This window comes from Salvelinus sp. IW2-2015, linkage group LG19 (assembly GCF_002910315.2).
Source record: "Salvelinus sp. IW2-2015 linkage group LG19, ASM291031v2, whole genome shotgun sequence".
In the NCBI taxonomy this organism is placed as follows: Eukaryota; Metazoa; Chordata; class Actinopteri; order Salmoniformes; family Salmonidae; genus Salvelinus; species Salvelinus sp. IW2-2015.
The window spans coordinates 28,310,283-28,328,608 of record NC_036859.1 but is presented as its reverse complement, the minus strand read 5'-3'; the positions used below and the strand labels follow the sequence as shown (position 1 = coordinate 28,328,608).

Genomic DNA, 18,326 nt, shown 5'->3' with positions numbered 1-18,326 from the left:
ATTGGCTTTAAATGCTGCACGGCCAACGCAGACGTTGGATTGACCATGCACTGCCTTTCAGCATGCACTGTTTAGAGCATGTAACGTCATCAAGAGAGCCAAGGAAGGGATGTATGGTTATTGCGCACTTTAAGAGAATAACCTTAATCACTTATGATTTGCATTGTGAAATGTGTTCTGGAATACAGTATTCCCACATAAATGAATGCTTTAAACTATCAATGTCTATGCAATAGAATTTTGTGCAAGAGAAAAAAAAATTGGTACCAGACTAGAATTTTTGTTGCACTGTATTTCAGGCTGCTAGGCTTCTGAAGGTTCCAAGAACGGTCTATCCCCTCTGTATGACACCAGTGACCTCTAGTGAACAAAATGTAGTATTGCAATGTCCCAAATAATCTCACCTACACTACATACAAGACTATGCAAACCTACACCAAGGTCAGCATCAGTTGAACATTATTTCACATCAGTTATGATTAAACAAGATCAGTAAGTCAACTGTACTTCACATCTAGATAACAATATTGCAATTCTCTCCAGACAGGACTAGAAAGGGTTTTAAGTTCTCCACAAGATGGCGCTATGATCACACAATCACCAAGTAACCACATTTAGTACCTTGTCAGGGACCATTCCAGAACCGCCTGAGCAAAAAAAAAAGAAAAAAAGAAAGCCAGACAGAAGACTTTGATTTCAAACTTTTTACTATTAATAAATGTCTCATGACATTTGGCTTTTAACACAAACACGTAAAAATGGATAATGTTCAGATACCAACAGTTACACACATAACATAATGCTAAAAGAGCGATAATTAATATGTAACATGACACATGGTTGAAATAAAATGATTAGCTCATATTGTCATCTCTTCAGTGTCAAAGGAAAACATCTTCCTTTAACCAATAAACAGCTCAGTTGTTCAAATATAAAGGGTAGGTTCAGAGGACAAATACTGTATATGCAAACTATTTGATACATTTCCAACTAAACAGAAATGCATTTATCCTAACCTTCCGATCCTATGCCTAGCACTTCTGTACAGAGCCATTGAATGCATGTGCATTATTACTTCATTGATGATCCTATTGACAGTAGAGTAAACCGTCATCTGGCTGCTGTAGACTTAGCCAACTTCACAAAACTAGTTCAGTACACACAGGTAATGATGCTTTACATGACAGTTTCCTGAGCTTCTCTACTAGGCCGTTTCTAATGTGTATTGTGCATGTGTGCGCATGAGGTAATCTAAAACTCTGATGACAACATTGCAGTATACTGTACCTCCATACTACTCTACTGTGAAGTTGACTTCAATTCAACATCTGTGGTTCTGGTTACCACTGTGGGTGAAACTGGTTTGACCTCAAAACAATGGACCTTATAAAACAAATGAACATTTAAAAAAATTAAAAAGTGCGTCAACAATAATAAAAACCTTCCAATTTTCCTTTAGGCCAAAAAGAGGACGTATTCCACTGAACGTTACAAGAGTGAAATAGCTACCAAATTTAGCAATACTTACGTGTTAGTGTAGTGAGCTAACACCATATGTTTATGCTACAAAAATACCATGTTACATATCATCTTTTTTTTTTAAGGTAATACATTAATTATTTGATTACCAATACAGCCTACACATATCATTTGTCTGCAGAGTTAAACTAGTACATAGGCTTTTCTTCAATAACTAAAATGAATTATAAACAAGAATAAAACATGTAAAAAGAGAAACATGACAGGCACTATTAATCTCCTTTGAGGCACTAATATTACAGAGTATGTTGTCTCTTTTTTTCTCTCTCTTCTCTACTCCACCTTCTTGACGCGTCCTTTGAAAGCATCCATAAAGTTGAAAGCTCCCAGATACATCCCCAGCAGAATCCCAAGCTTGACGGGCATAATACTGTGGTGATAAAAACAGTCAATTAGGCTACATATTATCAATGATCACTGCAATGCGCAATTTATAGCTTATTAGAACAACAAACATCGTCTAGAAGAGAAAATGAGTCCAAATTACTTCATTGGAACTTCATTAGAACCAACTACATTAAGTGATCTATTCTGATAGTTAGGCTAGTAATATATTCTGTTAGTTAGGCTAACTGGTAATCACAGTGGGACTAAATTAAACCCCTTAATTAAAGAAGAAAACACTGATGAAAATCCAATAAATTATTCAGGGTATAATCGACGCTGTTTGAATGTCTTCCGGTCCAGTAACAAATCTTATTTCAGAGGGCATAATAACCTCATAATTGCACTACTTAAGATGTTAATAAGAGAAGCCATTTCACGCTTTAATCATTTCGTCTAATTGGTGGCGAGTGATTACGTCTACTGTATTCGTCATGGCTGTATTCGACATGAAGCTAACGACTCACTCTTTCATTCAGACTCATTCTCAAAGGCCTCAAGGAACTAAAGTAGCCATGGAAATCATTCCAAATCAAGACTTCCCCACCAGACATACTCAGCCTGTTCAAATTTCTAAAAACCCTCTTTCTCAAGGACATTTCCATAACACAAAAAGCCCTGTGTAGATTTAAAATGTTGAGGTTGCAGATCATTTGTAAACTGCAGTCCTAATCAGGTGTAGGTCTGAATAAATCTGTGTTGTATCCAGCTAAATGTAGTCTTGCAGTCCACTCAACCAGGTGCTTCTATAACAGCAACTGCTCATTGGCATCTGTATTTGACATAAATGCATAAGTAAGTGCTTAGCAACAGCCCAAAGGCTGGCAGATGGCGATATCGAGTCATTTCCATCTTACCGTTCAAACGCATTGTATGCAGCCGGTAATAGACTTGTATCCTCCTGGACTGGCTCGTAACTAAAACATTATCCATTCAGGCTGCAAAGGCATCGACTTCCTCCTTAACTAGATTTAATGGCAGGAAGGGCGGAATATATGCATACTTTCTTTATGAAAACACCCTTTTCCACCACCAAGCTAAAGTGGCAAATGCCTAGGAATGCTAGTCTCGGGTGTTACGTATCACGTTCAGCCAATCAGGTTGCAGCAGCGTGGTTTACCCCTGACTGAACTCAGGGTGCAACAGGAAGTAGCATTAGCCACTAGCTTGGTGGTGGAAAATGAGTACGTTCTTTGAAACACCATATCTTCTCAGTTTGTTTCCTCCTTCTCGCCATTAAAATGTAGGAAATCGACACCTTTGCAGCCGGAATAGAACATGTTTTAGGTATGAACCGGTCCACGGTAATACGAGTGTATTGGAACCATCAATTCCAGATCAATAGCGCCATCTGCCGGCCTTTGGGATAGCTTGGTAAGCATTTACGGGTACCTGCCAGCCTTATGGAGATACAAAGGCAGCCTAATTCTCATCTTTTTCTCCACCAATTGGTCATTTGGACAACACCTCAAAACTTTTCAAATAAGATATTTTTCAGAGCTGATCGGATTTGGCTAAAGACCAATTCGTTTAAAAAAAGATCAGAATTCAGCTTACTGTGCAGCCAAATACAAGGTGTTGTGATGTCACGTTGGCAGAGGGAGGACATTGATGACCTTTTGATAGCCTTCAAAAATAAATTGAAAAAGTGATTTTTTTAATGATATGATCGATGCAACATGCCCTGGGGTGTACCCAAGCGTCCCTGACATTACATTACAACAGAAACTGTTTCCCCATTTCTAGGGGCATGTTCAGGAGGGTACAACATAACAAAAAGTTCTGATATTAATGTATGGTGTAGATAAGAAAATATATGATTGTCATACAATGAGAATCATACCAGCTGTGTATCAGGTTGTTTCCCCTCATTAAATACACCCCTGTAACAACTGTGTTAGCCCTGACTAAGTTTGCACTGGGTATGAGTGAGGGCTTGCTGAATGATTGTAGAGTCTAGACTAACAGATGACTTCATCCCGTCTTACAAAAACACGTTTTTTATTATAATACTTGAAGTAGTCACATATCCCGATGGGATTTACAATTATGGCCATATAAAAAGTTGAAGATACACCCAACCACAAAAGTGCATTTCTACATACTGTAACAGGTATTTAATTAATGCACAATGCCTCTTTAACAATGGCATTAGGCCCAAGTGAAACATTCAAACAGCTTTGACAGATCTTCGTAATGCACTAGTCAAAAACAAACTCCCTCATTCTCACTAGTTCCCTAAAATATGTATCTGTATGCAAATTAATCAATGCACATGTACAATCCTTCTACAGGGCTTTGGGTGAGGTCTTTGTTTCACAAATAAAGTGACAGAATGTACCTTCAATACTAGTGATAATGCAGTAACACTATGCAGATTGAATTCCCTGATACCTCTGAAAATGTAATGCTGACAATTTACCTCAAGCTGTTGGATAATGTAAATGTTATGCTAACAGAAATCACCTCGGTGCTCTCTCTTAACAGTGTGAAATGTAGACATAACCGTTAAATCTACATTTTGCTATCGGTAGCCAGTGATGCTGATGCACGAATGGCTTCGTATGTTACAGAAAACACAATTCACACCCTGAGGGTGTGTGAGTTTGTTGACCATAGGCATGGTTTAAACGAGGGTCAGAGTGCAAGGGGCTCAAGTGAAGATCAGTGCAGCTTAAGGCTTGTTGTCTCACAGTGCTCTGGGTTCTCGAAGGCACCCAGATACTTCCCCAGGAGAGCTGCCTGCTTCCACCTCAAGGAGCTATAAGGACACGGTGAAGGGAGGTCAGCAACTTTATAAACACTCACATCACCCTTTGTGCATTAACCATCTAAGATTAATAACCATCCATAGTGGATCTGAAGTGACATTTTCAACCAGAACCTGTGATAAATAACCACATTGTGTCACAATGTCTTAAGATACCACATGTACTTGAATGTATGTTAGTGAAAAAAAATATAACAAGTTTCTTTGAACTATATCAGAACTGACAGCCTGCCTGATGTAGTGAAGTAACAAGCTTCATAAGTGCTCACAGTTTAGCCTGGCAATGCATTTGTCCATAGACAAAATACTAAAGCTGTTGCTTGGCAACCGAGCTCAAATGCTTGGGTCCACATATACCAACAGTATAAAAACGCTTTGACTTAAAGCTCGGGGTGGTTTGGTTTCTCTACAACTGCTAGTCACTAACCAGATATTTGTCTGTCCATCCTTCCTCGTCAATTACTACAGTATTTACTACAGTAAATAATTCACCATCCTGTCCGAGACTTGAAGACTCACTAACAGGCTAGTTTGGGTCAGGAACAGTAAAAACAAGCTGTAGAAAGTGACATCTAGGGAAGATGTGGACTATGCTAATTGAAAGACTTGAAAGTTAACTTGTCAGGGAGGGAGGCTAGAAAACTAGACCGGGGGCACCCTACCTGGGCATATAATAGTGAAGGAAACCGTTTGTGACCAGGGGTATGACAATACTGTGCATTTTGAGCATGTAACCATTTCTGAGTATTGGAATGGAGTGACTGACAGTGTCATTGTGCGTGTTTGTGCAGCAGATCTCTGTGATTGAGGCAGTGCGACAAATAGCTAAACCCAGCATGCTATCCCATCATGAAGTGTAGAGTGGAAGAACATGAAGGAACTCACTTCTTCAGGCATATGACAAGATACATGGTCTTTGGGAGCAGAAGGTAGGCCTGGTCAGTTAAAATGGCTTCAATGATCTTGTTTGCTACGTAGTCTGGATCCAGGATGGGCAACAAGAGAGGCCACCTGTGGGGGAAACAATTTAGTTTACCTACTAGCACAACTGTAGCCAGTCCATAGTATGTAATGCTTCGTGTACATTACACACTTCTATGTTTGTTGTTGGTAGTGATAAATTATACAACGTGTGGGTATAATCCTGGATGCTGATTGGTTAAAACCGCATTGCAGTCGGTATGGCATCTATTCCACAAGTTAAATCTATGACGTTCAAATGCCTATTTACTATGTTCCATCTCACTTCGCAATCCACTGTTTTATCAGCCCAGCCAGGCAATTTATAAACTTGATCTCCACTATAAAAAGCCTCTATACACGATCTACCATTTATTTTATACTAGCATTGATTTTTGAACAACGGAGATTTGTATAAACCTTGCTGTCAGTCTCTACGACATTTGCAACATTGTTTCAATATTGAAATTCGATCTTCAGCTGTCCCATAATAATGAACGTGTCGGGAGGAGACAGACATGCATCTTTTCTCAGCCAGTGTAAATCATGAATCAGCTGGCATAATTTTTATGTATGTATACACAATGAAAAGTCAATAGAAACAGCTAAAACAAAATCCAGCGAGTTTGCCGTCTTTCCAGCTTCAATTTAAAGTGATCGTGTTAGCTGTGTTGTTGGCTAGCTCCTCTGAACAAGTGTCCTGACGAGAGAGCAGATTTCCTATGCCAGGTGAAATTGCGCATCATTAGCTCATTGTTATGGATGTATCCAAATAAATGTCACTAGAAAACAGATTAAAACAAACGCAGCTACTTTGCTGTTATTCTGGCTGCACTGTTTGACGTTACTGTAAGTTAGCCGTAATTGGCTAGCTAGCGAGCAAGCAAGGGATAAAAACGTTGCCAGACCGTTCTAAATTTTCCATTGCCATACTAACGACTGGGTCGCGTCCTTAGATACAGAACAAAAAGACTGAACTGGGTCGCGTCTCCGGCAACCGAACCGATAGAACGAACGACCAGCCGGCTGGGGTAGGAACCCTAGATTTGTGTCAGGACTATATCTTGTGGAAGGATGAAATAGTATGAATAAATTAATCAAAATTAAGTTAATGAAAATATGTCAATCATTATTTGAATATGTTGGTAACTCGTAGTATAAAAGTGATAATGCCTTTGAAGCCAGTGTTTGGAAGATATATTGGAACGATTTGCCTAACACCCCTGCCAATATATCCTCCAAACGCCGGCTTCTCTGGCATTATCACTTAATTGTACCATAGGGTTAGCAATTTTGACTAGCAACGTTGAGTATCAGTCCACATACTTGACCTATGTGCGTGACCTTTTATACATAGTGTTGGGACAATAGGCATTAGTAACTCACAAGCACACAGCTCAGAGAGGAAGTGTCCTAGAACTTTTGTAAGTCCTGCCACAACACAATCTATTTTTCCCTGTCAATGCTGAGACAAGGTCATTCAAAAGAACCAAACACAATTTCAAAGGTCTCTCGTAGAGTGTCAAAGAAACAGAACTGGCCCTGGCATTTAAAGGGATTGCATATTAAAGTAGTTTTCTACATGGATGCATACCCTTTTAGCAGGATTCAATCTCAAACTTTTAATGAGAAACTTTATTAAAATATATGCAAAGAGGATAACCCTTTATAAAAGCATTAAATATAATATGACAACTTTAAAGTCAAATTAAATCCTGTATAACACCTTATGGCAGATAACTTACTTAGTATTGCAGCCATCGAACATGCCAGTATTGATGAAGAATGGACACACTATGGTAGTCTTGACTCCATCCTTCCCAGTAGCCAGCAGCTCCAGAGCCACAGACTCAGCAAAGCCAATAGCAGCAAACTTACTGGCACAGTAATCTATCAGGAGAGAGAAACATGTATTTGCAAACAGTTTTAGAGCAGGTTAAACAAAGGTCTCTACAGCAAGATAATGTTTGTCTATACTAAATTGTGAAATTGCATTGGCAATGTCAATGTTAATTAAATGTTGAAATAAATGGTTCAAGGACAGTCTTTCAGTCCATCTACCCCAGTCTGTCTTTGGAACCGTCAACTACAGTACAGTAGTATAATAAGTTACACATTAAACCTCTACCCCATTCGAGGTCGACTGATAACATCTGTATCGATCAGCTCCATGATAGGAATCTGATTGCATAATGTACTGGCCAGAGTTTACAGCATAGACAAAGGTAATGTTCTGCACAATGGCTTCAGGGTGTGTAGCACTGTTGGGAAAAGGACCTGTAAGCATTTCACTGTTAGTCTACACCCGTTCTTTACGAAGCATGTGACAAATAAATGTCCTTAGATTTTCTGTGCAGGCTTTTGTTCTTGCATTGCACCAACACCTGATTAAGCCAGTCATCAAACATTGATTAGCCATCAGGTCTTGGTGCTGGACCGGAACAAAAGCCTGCACCTCCTGTCGCTCTCCAGGTCCTGTATTGAGGAATATTGGAGTAAGTCATGCATAGTGGGTGATTTACCTGCTAGCCCATTGACACCAATCAGACCAGCTGAACTGGCAATGCTGACCAGATGACCGTGGTTGTTGGCAGTCATCGCTGGGAGAAAGGCTTTATATGTCTAGAGAGAAATTAGCGGTAGAACTTATACAATGAAATATGAATCAGTACACAGATCTGTGTTCATTTGATGGGTGTGGGTGGAATTGACACTACAAGGGACATAGGCCTACAATGAGGTTAAAGCCATCAAATTTTTATAAACATATTGGCGGATTTAGGATAATGCTTTCACATTTAAAAATGCCCGCGCTGACCGACAAAGACAGCAAGTGAGAGAAACCAGACAGGACAGTGTAGCAGATATGCACTAGTCATTTCATTTGCTCACCCAAAAGTGTGCCATGGTGTTAACTTCAAAGGTTTTCTCAATGAGGGAGTCTGGTGCATCCATGAACTTCCTGCCCGTGACGATGCCTGCGTTGTTTATGAGAATGCTTACATCCCCCACCTCTCTCTTGACCTAAACATAGACATGTGTTAACTTTTACCACACTACTTCAAAAACACACACAACATATTATTGTTTCCTACATCCTGGCGACTCACTTAAGGTAAGGATTATATAACATTGTTGCTGTGTAATTATGGACATGGGTAACAGGTTGGACCTGGGGGGGTATTTTAAGAGGGACTGAACTGGTCGATTTCCCATGTGTTTTTCTGTTGCTCAGATTTCAGTCTTGGGGTTGTGGTTCGATGTGTGTGTTATCGTACCCTGGCAGTGTTGTTTGTCGCTCTTGAGACACCATCGCAACAACATAGCCAATAGCATACCACTTCCTCAAAATATTCAGAATGAATCAAGAAATCTGTCATTCATTGACATTTTTGCCAAGGACGTTTTAGTCACAATTGGGGTTTGGTGCAGTATTTCTCAAGTTCAAAAATGTGCATGAAAGCTAGTAGTGCACTGTAGACTATCAAGTCTGCTGCTGCACAGGACAGCAAGCTAGCAAACTATCGCAAATAAAGCACAAGCTACACGCCGTTTATCAGTGCCAAAAAACAATGAAGCTAGCTAGTAGTAGCTTGCAGGCACATTGAGCAGGGAAGCCACGTTAATGAAAATCGGCTTATCAAGTCACTGGCGAGTGCGCTAAGGTACTGTTATGTTTTTACAACTTTCTCACTATCTATTATCTGTCTGGCACAATTTCAAAACAGTGGCAGACTCAGTGCTCGACTTGGGCAGGAGGGCATAGAACTCTGTACCGGCACCTCATATTTTCTACTGATTGAGTTCCTGCACCTCTTATAGAATATTAGCTAAAAAGTATAGTGGAGTTCCTGCGACTTAATATAAAACGGTACCGTCACCCATAATGAGTAGCCTACTGACTCCTATTTCCATCCAAGTCAAGCACTGGGCAGACTCAAGTGAACACTATCAAACAGGTGAAGAAGTGGCCACTCCACAAAGGGCTTAGGGGACAAGTGATATTTCAACATTACATAAGTTAACAAGTCCGAGGCGCTGTGTAATGTGTCTCACCATCTGTGTTCTGCCGTACGATTGGATAGTGCGCAATCAGCACATAGATGACAATTCTCCCTGCGCGTTACCATCCCGTGTTAGTGGGCATGATTGAACTCAAAACCCAACCGCATCAGTCCTGACGAACTCCATTACACAAATCTCAGTTTTGGAATATACTGACTTCAACCAAAATGACCAAACTTCCATCCTACTGGACAAAGAGACAAAAATGGTATCCACGAGTTCATCTGACTATGGGGAAGAAGAAGGGCCTCATCGCCAAAATACCAACGTATCCATTTAAAAAGGTTGTCAGTGTTTCTGATAAGGTTGACAATTACCTTCTAAATGTATTTGTGTGGCTACAATACCATCTTTAGCTCACAACATTTTCTGGTTTGCAGAGAAATGCATTGAAAGAGACAAATGACACTTCTACCGAGGTCTAATAGATCTAACTTCTGATGCATGGATTTGATTGATGTATTCAATGTACTCTCGCTGTTCTCAAATTAACTAATGGCAAGAGCATGCAGCCACTCAAATCAAACTTTATTTGACACATGCGCCAAATACCACAGACTTTACCGTGAAATGCTTACTATACAAGCTCTTAACCAACAGTGCAGTTCAAGAAGAGTTAAGAAAATATTTACCAAGTAGACTAAAACAAAATGTAATAATAAAAAGTAACTCAATGTAAAATTGTCCGGTGGCGATTTTATTAATTGTTCAGGCCACTTTCTTCAGTGTGCGTGTTCACTACACGACACGATCAATTACATTGATCTCTTGCACTAAATGATGGCAGGTTAAACTAAGGATTCTGTGACTTTTCCGCTGGGAGAGGACTGTCGATTGTTTATTATGCATGTATGAGCTATACATTGACACGAGTCCAAAATGGAAGGCTTTAAAAAAATTAAGCCGTTTTCAACCCTCCGGAATCTCTATTTAATATCACTGCCATCCAATCACAGGAGACCATAAGGCTTGCTGAGAATTACCCAACAAAGCAGCAACACTAATTCCGCAAAGTATAGTCTTGATGGAAGACTAGTTGATAAGAATCAGGTGGATTACCTTGTCAGCCACTCTGTAGACGTCGGCCTTGTCACTGCAGTCACACAAGTAGTAGTGGACCTTAGTCGCCCCCTTCTCCTTCACTAGCCTTGACGTCTCCTTGATGCCCTCCTGGTTGATGTCCCACAAGACCAGAGAAACGCCCAGGGGGGCAAACTTCTCAGCCATGAGCCGGCCAATGCCGCTGCCCGCCCCAGTGATGAGGACGATTTCACCGGTGACATTTTTGTTCTTGGGAGGGATGAACAGTCGGACAAACGCCTCCATGTTGTAATAGATCGACATTACAATCACTTGAAGGGTTTCCAGGAGGAAATTCATTTTGCTGATCCCTGGAAAGACAGTTGTCACAATTAAAAGTTAATTTGTTTGCCAACTTCTGTTTGATTTAATTGTTTTATGCAGGCTTATTTGTTTGTCTATTGAATAGATTGCAGACGAGTGTTTTATAGCCCAAACTGCAGTTTAGTGTTCTGCTTTTGTAGTTGTCAAATACATTTCTGTAGCCTATAGGATCAGCATTGTTTGATCTGAAAAGGATAACTTTCAAGTGATAATATAATGCAAGAAATGCAACTAGGCTATTCATGAAATCACACGACAAACTCAAAACACACAAGTTTGATTGTGATGTAAACAAAATGCATGTGCACTGAATTAGGGCTGGGCAATGGACAAAATATATCACGATATTGAAAAAAAAATTTGATGACGGTACTTAATGTTTTTGAAGAATAAAAAGTTATACATTTGCTTTATGAGTAACGCGCGACCCTAGGTTGCTAAGCGATTTCAAAATCAGTCTTCTCCATTCTCATAATTTTATACGGTTCTATTCAACCCAAAATCATTTATACATTTCCTGCACTCATTTGAGATCATTTCCACGTAGGGCTGCACAATATTGTCAAACCATCTAGGCCTCATTTTGAACCAAATGTTGCAATTGCAATTTGACTTGCAATTTAGAGCAAAACACTTGGAGGATAGAATGATAATTCAAATTCTATAGTTGGAATATAATAATGGGCACTTTGAATACAGTGTTTGACATGGCAACGAATGAAAATGCCACGGGGAGGAGTTATTGTGACAGGGCAGACACCAAAAAGTGTTGACAAGTGTTTCCTAGGGGACCCCATAATCTTTGGCTACATTTTGAATGTTCTGCGAACATTCAATATAGCAAAAGATTATAGGGTCTACTTCATGTAGCACAGTTGCACAAACATGCTGATCCAGGTCTACACCAACACTGGTATTATCAGGCTGTATAGCTAATTTGCTCTGATTCAGTACATTTATTAGCTAGCTAGCGATTAGCGGCTTTACAAGATTTAGGCCAAACTTGCTAAGAAAAGACAAACTAGCTGTTGGCAGATGTAAGACAAACTAAGTGTAATTATAGAACGCTAGTGGATTTATATTAAAACGCTAAGTGAAACCAGCATTGTCGTCATCAACATTGTTGCATGCGTTGCATTGACCATGAAGACTGAAAGCAAGAGCCTCGTGGTCCAGGAACAACAAATGTGCTCCTTGAGTGAAACTAAAAAAATGGACATTACACATGCCGTATCACATTTAACAAACCAAATATTAAAATACCGTTATAGAAGGTAAAGTAAAAACCCAAACCGGTCCGTGCATCAATACCGGTATATTATAAAATACGGTATACCGCCCAGCCCTACATGACAGGCCAGAGTGAATACAAAAGTATCAAAATATAAATGTCAGCATTTCAAAATGTATCCAAATTTTACCGACGCAAAAGGTAGGCCTGAGGTTTCCATCAAATTGGCGACAGATTTTAATGCGAATATTCTAAAATCCTCATTAAAAAAAAAATATGCCAGAGGGGTGTCTCCATTAAACTGTGCGTGATGACGTAGTGCACATAATTACTTTTGCGGTTAAAAGTTACATTTTCAACTCTGAACTCTGACAAGGCTTTTGACCATTACATGAAGTTGATGCAAAGAGTCAATACTTGCAGTGTTAACCCTTCTTTTTCAAGACCTCTGCAATCTGCCCTGGAATGCCGTCAGTTAACTTCTGGGCCACATCCTGACTGATGGTAGCCCATTCTTGCATAATCAATGCTTGGAATTTGTGGGTTTTGTTTGTCCGCCCGCCTCTTGAGGATTGACCACAAGTTCTCAATGGGATTAAGGTCTGGGGAGTTTCCTGGCCATGGACCCAAAATATCGATGTTTTGTTCCCCGAGCCACTTAGTTATGACTTTTGCCTTATGCTCCATCATGATGGAAAAGGCATTGTTCGTCACCAAACTGTTCCTGGATGGTTGGGAGAAGTTGCTCTCGGAGGATGTGTTGGTACCATTATTTATTTGTGGCTGTGTTCTAAGGCAAAATTGTGAGTGAACCCACTCCCTTGGCTGAGAAGCAACCCCACAATTGGTCTCAGGATGCTTTACTGTTGGCATGACACAGGACTGATGGTACCGCTCACCTTGTCTTCTCCGAACAAGCTTTTTTCCAGATGCCCCAAACAATCGGAAAGGGGATTCAGAGAAAATGACTTTACCCCAGTCCTCAGTAGTCCAATCCCTGTACCCTTTGCAGAATATCAGTCTGTCCCTGATGTTTTCCTGGAGAGAAGTGGCTTCTTTGCTGCCCTTCTTGACACCAAGCCATCCTCCAAAAGTCTTTGCATCACTGTGCATGCAGATGCACTCACACCTGCCTGCTGCCATTCCTGAGCAAGCTCTGTACTGKTGGTGCCCCGATCCCGCAGCTGAATTAACTTTAGGAGACGGTCCTGGCGCTTGCTGGAYTTTCTTGGGCGCCCTGAAGCCTTCTTCACAACAATTTAACCGCTCTCCTTGAAGTTCTTGATGATCCGATAAATGTTTGATTTACGTGCAATCTTACTGGCAGCAATATCCTTGCCTGTGAAGCCCTTTTTGTGCAAAGCAATGATGACAGCACGTGTTTCCTTGCAGGTAGCCATGGTTGACAGAGGAAGAACAATGATTCCAAGCACCACCCTCCTTTTGAAGCTTCCAGTCTGTTATTCGAACTCAATCAGCATGACAGAGTGATCTCCAGCCTTGTCCTCGTCAACACTCACACCTGTGTTAACGAGAGAATCACTGACATTATGTCAGCTGGTCCTTTTGTGGCAGGGCTGAAATGCAGTGGAAATGTTTTTGGGGGATTCAATTCAATGAATTGCAATTCATCTGATCACTCTTCATAACATTCTGGAGTATATGCAAATTGCCATCATACAAACTGAGGCAGCAGACTGTGAAAATGAATATTTGTGTCATTCTCAACTTTTGGCCACGACTGTACAATGCGGGTATAGCCTACATCAGGGATGGGCAACGGGTGGCCTGTGGCCTCCCTTTTTTTAGGCATGCGGATCAAAAAAATATTAAAGAAAATTAGTCGGGCCTCAACCAGGGCTGTGGCGGTCACGAAATTGCATCAGCTGGTGATTGTCAAGCAAATAACTGTCGATCTCACAGTAAATTGGCATTACACATTTAGCATCTCCTGGCTTCCTAAAACCCACTGATGCAAACCTTTAGAGTATCTACATTTTAAAAAGTATAATAAATCCATATAGCCAAATCATAAAGCCTACGCCTTCACAATAAATCCATTATTTATTTTAGACAGATCTGAAGAAACATGATATGAAGAAAATGTAGTCTATTTCAGAAGAACAGAATGGCATACTCTGAGTTGTCCTTATGTTACGTCCTGATCTGGCTATGGCAAATGGCTGTGGGCTACACTAGTTCATTTAGCTGACAAGATTTGCTTAGAATTCGGTGGCATTATTTTATATTATGAAGAATACAATTGAACAAAGCAGAATAAAATAAAGGATATTTTCTCCAAACGATTTGAGGGAGTGCGCACATGCGGCTATTCTGTGTTGAGCAATTAACAAAGAAATAGGTATTCCTACACACTTCATAAGTATCTAATTCACAATTTGATAATGCCTAGAATTATGGCGGCATTCTCTGTGTGGCCATAATGCACCCTATAAAAAAAACATTCCTATGGTGGCCAGTGGCCATTGTGCCCTTGGCCCAGAATGGTGCGTGCTCCGAAGCACCTCTCACTAACATGGCTCTCCATCAAGTGGTCGGGTCTTTCTCACAGGCTACAAGTGAAGACAGACATCGGGGAAGCAACTGCGCGCGTCCGTATCCAATTTTTTTAATTTCACCTTTATTTAACCAGGTAGGCTAGTTGAGAACAAGTTCTCAACTGCGACCTGGCCAAGATAAAGCAAAGCAGTTTGACACATACAACACAGTTACACATGGAATAAACAAACAGTTAATAATACAGTAGGAAAAAAAGTATACATATACACAGTGTCTGCAAATGAGGTAAGGCAATAAAATAGGCCATAGTGGCGAGGAAATTACGATATAGCAATTAAACACTGGAGTGATAGATGTGCAGAAGATGAATGTGCAAGTTGAGATACTGGTGTGCAAAATAAATAAATACAGTATGGGGATGAGGTAGTTGGATGGGCTATTTACAGATGGGCTATGTACAGGTGCAATGATGTGTGAGCTGCTCTGACAGCTGGTGCTTGAAGTTAATGAGGGCGATATGAGTCCCCAGCTTCAGCGATTTTTGCAGTTCGTTCCAGTCATTGGCAGCAGAGAACTGGAAGGAAAGGCGGCCAAAAGAGGAATTTGCTTTGGGGGTGACCATGAAATATACCTGCTGGAGCGTGTGCTGCTATGGTGACCAGTGAACTGACATAAGGTGGGGCTTTACCTAGCAAAGACTTGTAGATGACCTGGAGCCAGCGGGTTTGGCAACGAGTATGAAGCGAGGGCCAGCCAACGAGTGTACAGGTCGCAGTGGTGGGTAGTATATGGGGTTTTGGTGACAAAACGGCTGGCGCTGTGATAGACCGCATCATATTTGTTGAGTAGAGTGTTAGAGGATATTTTGTAAATGGCATCGCCGAAGTCGAGGATCAGTAGGATAGTCAGTTTTACTAGGATAAGTTTGGCAGCATGAGTGAAGAATGCTTTGAGGTGCATATTGAAGATATTGGAAAAACTGTCCACATTTACTTTGTCAGCCAACAAGATAAGTAGGCCTAACAAACAGCAAAAGCACTAGCCTATGCCAATCTACTATGCCCCATAGTACAAAAGTCAACCTATTCTATGCGAGAAATAAATATTCCAAACATAGATCCCAAATTAATACAACTGTCCCAGACTATTTCATCCCACAACCACTAGCATAAAAAAAGGTTTATTTATAAGTTTGTAGTCTTAACATCTGGCACAATTGCCAGAAAATAGCCTAACATTTTTTTGAAGTTCTTCCAAGTGTTTCTTGCACAGAGATTGAGATCCTCTTTTCAACACTCAACCTCTATTGTCGGATTTGTCTATAGTTAATCGACATCCATTGATGGAAAATTATCTGGAGAGTTTAATAAGGGCAATTAATATTTGAACTTGCGACATATTCTTCACCTCACAATTATTTTGATTGAAAACTGAATTTGCTGGTTTTTAGGGGTTTTCACTCTTAATTTTAGCTAGACCTGGCAACCCTGATCATTGTTAACGGTTGGAAAAATGATAGAGAAAGGCAAGGGACAGCAGGAAAGTCCTGTATGGCAAAACTTCGAGAGGTTAAATGAGAAGGAAATACAAACTTTGCGAGGTGGAATTGAGATACAGTAATGCTACTACAGGTGCAATGCTTAACTATCTGAAATTGACGCACCGTGAGACCCAAACTGTTGCAGCAGCATTGTAAATTCACGTGGAATGTTGTTGTTTTTTTTACACATTTTACCGCATTTATCTTGTTAGTCACTACCTCAGATATCACATTCAAAACTGCAAAATGTATCTCCACCCGAAGGCAAAATTGGTAGAGTAGSAGGAAATGTGTTATGAAATTGCTAAATCTTTTAACAGCCCCATGGCAAAATTGCAAATGCTAGGGCTGGCACTGACTTCATTTTTATTTGTAAAAACAGCAGCCAAGACTCAATCATCATGTCACCAGAATAAGACCCTCTATTTATTGGAAAGGAGCATCAAGATCATTACTGTGCACTTTCACCACCCTGTGAAGTTCATAACTTAATTTATCTGTAGCCTAATAAACTGCATGCTTTCCCGAGTCGTAGTGGGAGGATCACACACATGTATCGTGTGACTCCAAATTCACTTCGATATGATGGTTTAATATATCAAAGATGGTCTATAATATATCAAAGATGGTCTATTATATTGATAAGATAGTCAAGTGACCGCTCTAACAATGGAAATACATGTCCTCAAAGAAGGAAAGCAGGCGAGAACAGGTGGGACCATTCTAGACAATGAGAGGGCAGATACGCGTGTGAAGAGGCCATATAGATAGATGGCTCATCTTTGTAGCCCTCAATGGCAATGTCCATACTAATGAGTCCATCTCTCTATAACAGGCACAACTGATTAAAAGTTGTATTTCCACAGTTGCCGAAATGCCACGTGCGTCCACTTATAGCAGGGAATACCAACCTAACCATTGCGAAACTTCTATTCGATGAAATAAGTCTCACGTAGCAAATGATCCGTTACATTTTTTTTTTTTTAAACCAAATGCGACACTCTGACCTCCATACAAACATTCCTCACTTCGTGGACATATTTTAGTTTGAGTAAAGCCTCTTCCACTCTGAACATCAAAATCTGTGCATAAAGGCGTTTCCGCCGTAATTTCCCAGATAATACATTTAGCGTATTTTGTCGACATTTGTCAAGTTTACCGACAAATTCAATGTTTCCATCAGGCCCGTCGTGACACTAACAGACACGTCCTTCACTCACATTAAAAATTCTGGATGTAAACCTGGTTTCTTAATCAGCTTCAACCTTACATATTTTTGTAACAACTATCGCTTCATTACAACACTGTAAATTCRGGTCTGTTAACGACCTGTGCACTCGCGAATCAAAGCAAAAAAAAACATGAACTGAAACAGGATTTTGTCTCCTTATGTTGAGATATGTCTTCGGTGACGTTACCTGCACCTTCAGCGTGGTTTATTCGTTGCTTTTCCCGTCGTCAAATGCCTGAACAGCGCAACCGACTTTCCTTGAATTGAGCTGGAGCCTGGTTATGTAATGTCACATGACACCCAATCAAAGGCACTGATCAAAGCCAGAAAGGAAGTGAGGCCCAACAGGGGGAAATCTGTCTCCCTCCAGCAGGTGGCGTTTTTTCGTTGTTTTGCCCACCAAGCAAGGAGTATGGAGGTCAATAAAAGTGTTGAATATTATTTATTTAACTAGGCAAGTCAGTTTAATAAGAACAAATTCGTATTTACAATGACGGCCTACCAACAGGCGAAATGCCTCCTGCGGGAACAGGGGCTGGGATTAAAAATATAGGACAAAACACCGATCACGACAAGAGAGACACCACAACACTACATAAAGTGAGACCTAAGACAACAACATAGCATAGTAGCAAAAGTACGCTGATATAAGTAGGGTACGTGACATCACGGCAATTTGAGA

At 40.4% G+C, this 18,326-nt stretch overlaps 1 protein-coding gene across 4 annotated transcripts; it reads right to left on the bottom strand.

Annotated features, from left to right (window-relative positions):
• Window positions 1–1,416: 1,416 nt before the first annotated feature.
• On the bottom strand, window positions 1,417–17,948 carry LOC111979024 (epidermal retinol dehydrogenase 2). 4 transcript variants are annotated; one of them, XM_024009305.2, is made up of 7 exons: window positions 17,832–17,948; window positions 10,778–11,109; window positions 8,546–8,677; window positions 8,176–8,275; window positions 7,399–7,543; window positions 5,579–5,704; window positions 1,417–1,909 (listed from the first exon to the last, which is right to left on the bottom strand). In XM_024009305.2, the coding sequence occupies exons 2-7, from the start codon at window positions 11,096–11,098 to the stop codon at window positions 1,813–1,815; spliced, it is 921 nt and encodes a 306-aa protein (XP_023865073.1). In that variant the 5' UTR covers window positions 11,099–11,109; window positions 17,832–17,948; the 3' UTR covers window positions 1,417–1,812. The 4 variants fall into 4 exon arrangements, with proteins under 4 accessions (XP_023865073.1, XP_023865074.1, XP_070305037.1 ...); XM_024009306.2 differs by having other exon boundaries at window positions 17,838–17,912; XM_070448936.1 differs by lacking the exon at window positions 1,417–1,909 and adding an exon at window positions 2,171–2,255.
• Between the last annotated feature and the right edge of the window lie 378 nt (window positions 17,949–18,326).